A 9,680-nucleotide genomic window follows, 5' to 3' on the forward strand; every position below is an offset into this window, starting at 1 on the left:
ACATCACAGTCCTACCTCCTCTCTAGCAACCATCACAACAGCTCTTAACCCAGCAACTGTTCTGCTCTGCCTTTCAATCAGAAATAAAGAATAAGAAAAAAGAGAAGCTGCTTTCCAGATGCCCGGAGCAATGCAGCAACAATTGGTTCCAAACCCTAAACGAAGCAACCTGCCTTTAAAAATAACTGCAAAGAAGTGCATTGTTGTTGCTTAGGAAACAGGGTCTCTTCCCACCTCCACTGCTTTTTTTTTATTTCTTTAAAACAATAAAATATTAATGAAACAAATTCAGTGAAAAGCACAGCAGGCACAGCTTTAATTATTAATAAATGCTGCAGCTGCCACTGAGGGCAATTTCCACAGTGACTGTCTCTAAAGCCCCAATATTTAATTAGTCCATTGTGACATTTCTCATCACAAGGACTTGGGTAACATCAGTCCCCAACTGCCCGTAGCACACGTGTAGGGATTTTTTGTGAGGGGAGAGACACTGGACTTCACTGCTGGATTGCCTCAAAATGTATGTTCCAGAGCATGAGAGATTAATGCATGTCCAGTTCTGCGTGTAAGGCACCCTCAGATCAGGGTGCAGGTTACAGCCCTGCTGCTGTGACCCTCAGGGCACTTCATTCTCCTCCACTTCACCCCCTGACTGAGACTTACAGCACTGGTTGTCTCCAGTTGTTCTGTCCAGGCTGCTTTCTACAGGAACTACTCCAGAACAGCTGACTTTACACTGACACCTGACTGGATCTGAACACGCTTCCAAACACACCGTGTCTTGTATCCAGTTAACTACAAAACATCCAAGGAGGGCAGCACACCTTGCCACAGAGGTGCCACCCCAGCCCAGCCCAGGGGACTGTGGGGATGTCACCCTGGCAGCACAGGACAGCAGGAAGGCATCTCTCCAGCACAGTGAGCAGCACGAGAGTGGCACAGCACAGCAGCCAGGGACAAGCTGCCTGGCAGAGCCCACAGGGCTTTCCCTTGGCTCTGTGTCCAAGGCAGGCACTGAGCTCGCTGCACCTTGCCAACACTGCCCACAGCCAAGCTCAGCTGGAAAGCAAAATCAACACATCCTGAACACACTGGGAGAAGAGTCACCTCAAGCTGCAGAATCTTTTAAAAGACAGGAGAGGGCCTTGGCAATGGTGCTTTTTGATAAACCAAAAATAGGCAACGCCCTGGAGTGCCAAAGTGCAAAGCTCAGCTTGCTGCCTAAAGACATGACACACAAACCCTCTGAGGGGTTGTACCTATGGGACAGGGAAATGAAGTTATTTACCTTTTCCAAAGAAAATGAACCATTTTCCCCTCTTTGGAATCTGACACACTAAAAAGACACTAACTGACACCAGAAAGGCATCAACAGGTGGTCTTGTGCACACACACATACACATGCTGTTGGATACAGGTGTGTGCGCACACAGGTCAATAACTACTGTGAGCTCTCTGGGCACAGCCCTATGTGATCTGAGCCTGCCTACAGTCACTGCACCTACAACAAACACAGTCAAAACTCATCACAGAAAAAGGCAGCAACTCGTTACACATGGATTGGAAGAGCAGCACTGCACTGGGAATAAACCAGCACAGCTCAGGTAATTCCCTTGTATGGTTCCACTGACAGCAGCCATCTAAAAATCCATTAACTCCAGCCAGTTTTGAGGAACATTCCCTGCAGTATCCACTGCTGAATTTAATTAAGTGCAGATATATTATTGATTTACAGTTCAAATAATCACGGTGCCCACCAAGCTTTGGAAAATGTCACTTTTTTATGACTTCACCATGGCTACTTCTCGCAGAGTCAGGTGAACAAGGTCGGTTTTCTCCTTTTTTGCCTCTAGGAAAATCTTGACATGACTTAATGGAGTGTGAAATGAGAGCTCTGAGGCTGGAAGGGTGGTGAGCAGAGAAAAGAAGGCCTGTGGAAGGATAATTTATGGGGTATATTTAGCAGATGAGATTTTCTTTAGACAGGAAGAAATACTGCAGCTAAATACCTTGTTTTCATGGAAACTGTGCACAGGGAATCGAATTCTTGAGGCTGAAGAAATTAAGAACAAGTGAAAAGAGGAGGATGATAAAGAAGACATCAGATGCTCACGATCTCCAGCTGCTGTTGCTTTTCCCAGATAACCCCAGAGCTGCCCAGTCTGAGAGCAGTGTCACTGCCCAGTCCCAGCACGCTGTGTCACTGAGCAGGGCAGGGGAGACTCAGCTGTACCTGTGTGTCAGCCCAGCAGCAAAGGACTGCAGAGGAGACACCCAGAGGTGCTCCTCTGCCCTCAGTCACCTACTCCTGTTTGGTTCTGCCACATAACATCCTATGTTCAGTCATTCCCTGGAAAATAGGAAAGTCTCTAAATGGACAATCCTCACTTCTAAAGATAGCTCTGGCCAGGAAACAGCAGGGCTGGAAGCTGGTGACTGCTCCCCTTTCAAATCTTGACCATTAAGCTTCAAGGATCTCAATAACCTTCAGGAAATGGAAGCGTTTCCATTAAACACTGTTAAGGGTAAATCAAAATTACTGAGCTTCCTCTAAGTATTGAATATGATCCAATTAATGGCCCAGGATTAAAGCAAAAAACTTAGCAGAGTTCTCTAAAAAGCACGACAGATTATGTTTCACTTCTCAGACTAAAAACACGTGCAGTTAAAAAACTGCTTCATTTCACATCAAAGCTAGTATTCACTCTCTCTTCTCCCCTCTGCAGAACACCACTCATTACTTTAAGCATCATCTTTGGAGCACAATCAAAAACCTTTTAAATTTGTGTGAAAAAATATTTGCCTCCCCCTGATTATGATCATCTCTGGTACTCTCTTTGGGCTAATGTGTTTATCAAGTGAGGCAGAATCTCTGTACACTGTTTTTTAAGCATTATTCATCACCAAAAATGTTTCTTTTCCAAATAGGAGCAGTAATACACAGAGGGTTGTGTTTTGTTTGTGAGAGACTTGCATTTCCATAGCAGATTAACTACATTTTTTTAAAATATCCACGCTGAGGTTAGAAAGCCAAAGAATTAAGATGATAAACTGTCAGGTTGAATAATGGTTATTTACATCTGTTTCTACAGAAGTTACATTTCTGTGAGCTAAGGAAAAAAAAGAGAGAAAATTGAATTTTCTGTCAAACCTATGACCATAGTGCTATTTAGAAGCCTCAAGAGAACCACCTAAAAACCCCAAAGCATAAGACATCTCTTCCCAATGGGGCTGATTTTCAGAAGAAGTGGAAAACTGCCACTCCAATTGAAAATGAAGGGAACAGCTCGTTGTGTGGACACTCAGGTCACTCCATAAATGAGGTCCAGAACAGCTCCATGTCAATCTCCAGTTCCTTTCATCTGTCAACACTTTGGTGCCATATTTTAAACAGGAGGCAGGAAAAGGGCTTCTATCAGGAATTTACTTCTTGCCTTAAAAACCAACAGTTTCCCACATTGTTGCCTTCCACAATTTTACTGCAAGTTGTGGCTATTGGATATTCTTCTGGAAGCTGTACCCTCATGAAGCAAGCCACTGGATAAGGATCTCTGGGTAAGAAATGTCCTTAAGAGATACATTTCTGTTCCCCAGCTGATTTTATTTTCCTGTCATGAACTTTAATCCAGCCTTGTAATTTAGGGCCACGAAGGAAAAGATTTCTGACTCATGATTTTTCATGGCTTGGGGCTGGCAATCGTGACGTTTGGTGACTCTGGTAATTGCCTGGATTTCAGGTCCTGAACGAGAACAGAACATGAGCTCCAGCATCATGCAGCCATGGGTTCCTAATTAGATCTTCTCTTTCAAACACAATTAACTTTGTGCAAAATGGGATAACAAGTCATCATACGACCAATGAAGGCAACAGCCGCACAACTAACACATTGTTGTGGTTAACCCTTGTCTCTGTGGGCAGTGCAGGCTGTCAACCAGCACTGCCGGGCACTCCTGCAGCTCACACATCATTCCATCCCCAAAATACCTCCAGCAGTCACCAGCCATACTCATGTTCAAAGGATTCCCCATTTTCCACTGCCAGCTTTGACAGAGACTCACCCATGACTTCAGGTGATGCTCTTTGACTGTGTTCCTACAAACATTTACAGGCCCTGAAGATCTCAGCTAAGCACGTGGCTCCAGAAAATGCAGCCACACAATTGCTTTCCTACTCCCTCCCACCTCCAGAATGAGTGGAGTACTCCTCTGCTTTAGGAAGCTGGGGAGTAACTGTTAAACTGTTGGATAGAAAGTCCAGTCTCAGTGTTTTGCACATTAACTGCAATCCTGTTATACACTGAATTGGTGCTAAAATGTGAAGAGGACCCAAGAGTGTGTTCTGTTTCTCAGAACACACCAGTCCTTTTGCTGTGAACAGATCCTGACTGACTCAGAGCTATTCCAAATAATAATTCCCTCTACTTATTTTCCAAGAAGGAAGCATCTTACACAGATGATTATCCAAGTGTAAGTGCCCCAGGGCTTGTGAAAGGAAACTGCAATGGATGGCCCACACATCAGGTCTTGAGTGTGGAACTAAAGCCTGAGGCACAGACATCTCAGAAGCAGTTGTGGGTGACAGTTGTCCTCGCTCTGCTTCCAAGAACAACAAATGCTTGTGCAGTCCTCATGTACGCAGACACTGTAGGAGCTTCAGAGCAAGAGCACCAACATGAGGCCAATAATGCCAGCTCAGGAGTGCTTCACAGATGCAGCCATTTTCATCCTCAGCCTGGAGTCCAGCTCTGACCTGCCACAACCCAGCCCGAGTCAAGACCTATTCGAGTCTCACTGACTGAAGGAAACACAGGGAAGCTGAAGGAGCTGCTGCACAACCAACAGGAACACAGGAGAGAAACTGTACTGAGAAGAAGCAGTATGATGATATTCACCTACTACCTGGCATATTGTGCTTATAGATGTGGAAGTCACCCACAAAGGAAAGGATGGACGCTGCAGAGCTGGCCAGGGCACTCACAGCACTGCAGAGCTGCTGTGTGGACCTCCTCATGCATGGACCTCCTCACACACCCACCCACCTCTCCATGCATGTATCTATCCATCCATTCACCTCCTCACCCATTCACTTACCTCCTCACACACCCACCCACCTCTCCATGCATCTATCCATCCATCCATTCACCTCCTCACCCCTCCATTTACCTCCTCACACACCCACCCACCTCTCCATGCATCCATCCATCCATCTATTCACCTCCTCACCCCTCCATTTACCTCCTCACACACCCTCCTCGACCACCGTGTCCAGCAACTCCCAAAGGTTTCACAGGCAGCTGCTTCCAGAGCAGACTGGACTGGCAGCTGGGCAGGTCACCCACTCACATCCCAGGGGACATGTGCCATGCAGACCTGCCATCCTCAAAGAAGGTTTACAAGAAGCCCCAAGCACAACATTAAATACCGTTCTGCAGCTCAAAATCAGAACTGGCCTTCTCAGTTCAGCCACAAAGGGATTCTGTACATTTTAATTAGCGGGTTTAATTACTGGCAGCAGATTTATTATTCAGGCCAAAAAAAGCTCTTAGTGCAGTTCATCCCTTCCTTAATTTGAATTGAAATTTGATTGAAAAGCCAAGTTCTGCATGTTTGACAGTGCCCAAGTTACTATTTTCACTCATGTTTAGTGCCAACCTTCCCCCAAGTAAGTACATTCCCTTTGCCAAGCAGGCATGTTGGATTTACATCTAAGCAACATATATTTTGATTGTAACGCATCCCAGCCCTCAATAAGCCACCTGAAGTCTATGGCAATTAGCTTACAGCATGGGAATTCAGGATTATTTCATTTAATGCACTCAAAATATATAACAACAAACTACTGAGACTCATTTCAAACTATATATTAAAAACATAAAGACTGTCATTCAGGTAACAGTGTCTTGGACATTCAGGAATAAAGCATGTTCCAGTGCATTTGCTGTATGAAGCTGACTGAAGTTTTTTAATTGCTTAAAGCAGCACGTTACTGTCAGACCTGAAGATGGACAACTACACAGAAAAAGCTCAGCAAAGTGCAGGGAATTTTTGGATGAACACAGCAAGTGTAACGCACTGAACTGGAAACCCTGTAAATACACTCCAGGTAGCTGGAGAGACAGAGAAAAGCTTTCTTTTTCTTCCTCCTCCCCTCAGAAGTGCAGAAGCTGGGAAGGGCTGGTGTTCCCGGCGAGAACACCTGCAGCCATGGAAGCTTCGGGCACTGGGGGAGCAGGGCCGGGAGGAGGGCTCAGCACTGCAGAGCCAGCTCAGCGAGGCCCCACGTCAGGGATGGCAGCTGCCGTTCCCAAGGAAACGTCTCCACAGAACCCAGGCTGGAAACATCCACATCCAGTTCCCCGAGAAGCACCAGCCACTGAAGATGCCACGAACAGCCCTGTGTCACTGCAGCCTGGCCGAGCACACACCTCTGGAGGAACACACCCACAGCAACCCCAGCCCAAGGCAAGGGGGAATTCTGTCCCACCACACCCACAGCAACCCCAGCCCAAGGCAAGGGGGAATTCTGTCCCACCACACCCCACAGCAACCCCAGCCCAAGGCAAGGGGGAATTCTGTCCCACCATGGCACACACCAGCCATGCTGCAGAGGCCAAACGGAGCTGCTACAGCTCCAAACCACAGAGCTGCATCTTCTAGAAACTGGGGGGATGAAAGAGCCCCTGGGACGTAACTGGGTTATACACTGGGCTGAGAACAAATACAGAACCCCCTGCACTTCTCATAAGGATGAAAACGTTGGCACTGCTTTCAGCCATCTAGGACCTGGGGCAGCTAGGAAATGTTCAGTTACTGATGCAGACAGACCCTGAAAATCAACTATCATGTATTTAAGAGACTCTTGCTAAACTCAGCCTTGTAGGAGAGTAAAATGATTCACAAGAATTCTATATTTATAACAAAGATTCACTGAAAATGACTCATGTACTGAGGCAGTCTTATTTTAAACAGAAGGGAAAAACCTCTTGAAGAGGCACATGAAACTGGAGTGGGGGAGGGAAGAGAACTGCACACACAGGAGAGCCCCAGCCAGGAGCTGCTAGCCAAATCTGCTGGAAGGGGTTTCTCCATTCAATCAGCCAAAGAGAAAACAGAACATTCAGCTTCACCTGCTTCTGGTTTAGAGTTAATCAAGGTCTACGTTCAAAGCAGCATCGGGCTGGGCAATGATGAGTCAGCTCATGGAGTTATTAGTTCTTCAGATGCTGAAGAATCCAGAACACAAAACCAACTGGAATCACAGTGGGAGGAAGACAGACACGTGAAGAACATTTTACAGTATTCCTAATTTTGGCCAAGTAGAGTCTAACAGAAATAGCTGCCTGACACCATGCACAGCTTCCAGAACAGGATTTCAGGAACAGGGACCAGACAGACCACACTGGGAGCTCTCTGGATCACACAGGCAATCTGCAGCAAGGGCACTGGCTCAGGGATCCTGCACCTCCTCCTGTCCTGGGACCATTCCCACAGTTACTTTTTCTCCTCTGTATAGTACAAATATGCAGTAGATAGAAGGGGAATGTTTAACACAACCACAAACTCAATGGAGGGAATGGCTACAGTCTGCACTAACGGCAGCAAAACCTTAGCCCGAAAACGTGGTCAAAGCTGCCATTCCTGCACTGAGCATGCAGGGTGAATCAATGCTCCTGAGCTGTAAGTCAAAGCTAACTTGCCAACAGCAACAGGCTGGTGAAGCACAGCAGAGCAAACTGGAATTCCAATGGTTTTGGAATATCACTTTCAGGAAAGGTTACTATTCTCTGACTTTGGCTGTCAGTAATGTGTGTCAATCCTTCCTTGTCTGAATGGTCCACTTCCAGCCAAAGCCAAATCTAACTTCCCCTCTGCTTAACCTCTGCACTGCCATCACAGCTAACTGGGGAGCTGGCAGGCTGCAAATGCTCTGCTCTGGGAGATTCAGCAGTGCTGGGATTATGGCTGTTCTCCAATCACTCCCAGCATCGCTCCCAGTTGTCTTCCCTTTGAAGCACAGAGAGAAAGCAGCCAAGAATCCCCAGGCCAACACACATATTTACAGTTGTACAGAGCTTTCATTCTCAGCAGGATCTTGCTGTGATGTTTCTCCACACACTAAGTCTGGTTAATAGTGTTACATTTTTGTTGGCCCTAGTAAATTATGGGTTAGATTTCAGAACTGTTGAACCTCCATTCAACAATTCCTTCTCAGGCACTGAAAGCAGTGGCTAAGTCTCCAAAGGAGCAGTGGGTGTGAGCTTTCTGAAGCTGACCTCTACTGAGAACCCACCACTGGACCATCCTTTATCCACCCACCCACGGTGGATCACTCCATCACCACCACACACACATCAGTCTAACTCTGCAGGGAACAGGCAAACCACCACCAAATTCTAGAATTTATTCAGACTTAGATCGATTCACAGACTTCTGAATACCAGCTGCTCTTGGTGTACATAATGTAGAACACTATTCCTACTATCTATCTATCTTATTTTCTTTCTAATTCTTGGTAATGCCACTTCCAAAATACCATTTAAGGAGAAGTCCCCAGTGGCTCACTGATTATATTAAAAATATACTGGAATCTCCACAAAGTCATAGCCCAGGCCTCGAGTGCACCGTTTATGCAGTGCAGCATTTGGAGCAAGGGGAGAGCAGAAGTGTTGTGAAGATCTGAAACACTGGCCAATCAGCCAGTGGCACAATGCTGGCTGGAAAACTCACTGAGATTTTCATTGTTTTCTGCTTAAGCAGACAACAGCTCTTTCAATGCTCTTTAGAGCTGGATTGTGTCACCTGTCCTCAAAATGAGACATCTTATTCTTCAAACACATTGAGACAACTTAGAGAATGAAGAATCTTCAAGTGGAAGGTGTCCAGATTTTAACCCATATCTGTAAAAACTTCACCTTTTGGTAAGTATTCTCTGGGATGTGTCTTACCCCCAAATACACATTATTTAATGTACTAGTGCTTCCTGGTAAATCACCTGTCATTTTGGCCTGGTACTTGGATAATGACATTTTAGTAGGAGTTACTTTATGATTTGTAACGTACACACACATGTAGCAAATATGAAAAGGTGGCATGGGCCTGAACACCATGATTTCTAACGTCTAAATCCCTGCCTTTACCTCTGACAGCAGAGAAAATACATTTCTAGAGGAAAAGCAAGGTTAGGTAGTGTTAGCTGTCCCATGTGACATTTACCACACAGGGCGATGATGTGACTGCTGTCCTCATGGACGAACTTCCGCGTGACAGCTTCTTCCATGATCTGCTTCACCTGAAATGAACAGAGAGAAAGGCTTGGATGATCTCCACACAAACCAGCACAGCATTTGGGAGTTTCAGTTTCAATCATTGCTTGCCTTTTCCCCATCACCAACAGACTCACAACTCACACACCTCACATTTTGCAGGGAAGCGTGGATTTAAGGAGGGAAAGGACAGACAAACCTGAGCAGCTTATCATGGGATGAGGGAACCTCTGGCAGAACAAGGACAGGTCTCTTTGGGGTGTGCCCCATAAAAGGTTGGATTATTGCAGCATGCCCAGCATACCCTCTGAAGAACTTCTCCAGAACAAGTTCCAAAGGGCTGTGCAAAACTTCATGATTCACCCTTGGCACAGTTCCTTCTGCTCATGAAACCAGATTATGTGTTGCCATGTCCCC

The 9,680-nt window shown here is 46.0% G+C and overlaps 1 protein-coding gene across 5 annotated transcripts in view; it reads right to left on the minus strand.

Annotated features, from left to right (window-relative positions):
- The window catches only part of SGSM2 (small G protein signaling modulator 2), a 36,465-nt gene extending 27,175 nt beyond the window's left edge, over positions 1-9,290 (minus strand). For all 5 annotated transcript variants that reach the window (XM_018084835.2, XM_018084832.2, XM_018084834.2 and 2 more), the window contains exon 1: positions 9,214-9,290. In XM_018084835.2, coding sequence (XP_017940324.1) covers positions 9,214-9,277 — 64 coding nt within the window. In that variant the 5' untranslated portion in view covers positions 9,278-9,290. The remainder of the gene's footprint in view (positions 1-9,213) is intronic.
- Between the last annotated feature and the right edge of the window lie 390 nt (positions 9,291-9,680).

The sequence above is a fragment of the Manacus vitellinus genome, unplaced genomic scaffold (assembly GCF_001715985.3).
Source record: "Manacus vitellinus isolate BGI_N305 unplaced genomic scaffold, ASM171598v3 scaffold_76_pilon, whole genome shotgun sequence".
Classification (NCBI taxonomy): Eukaryota; Metazoa; Chordata; class Aves; order Passeriformes; family Pipridae; genus Manacus; species Manacus vitellinus.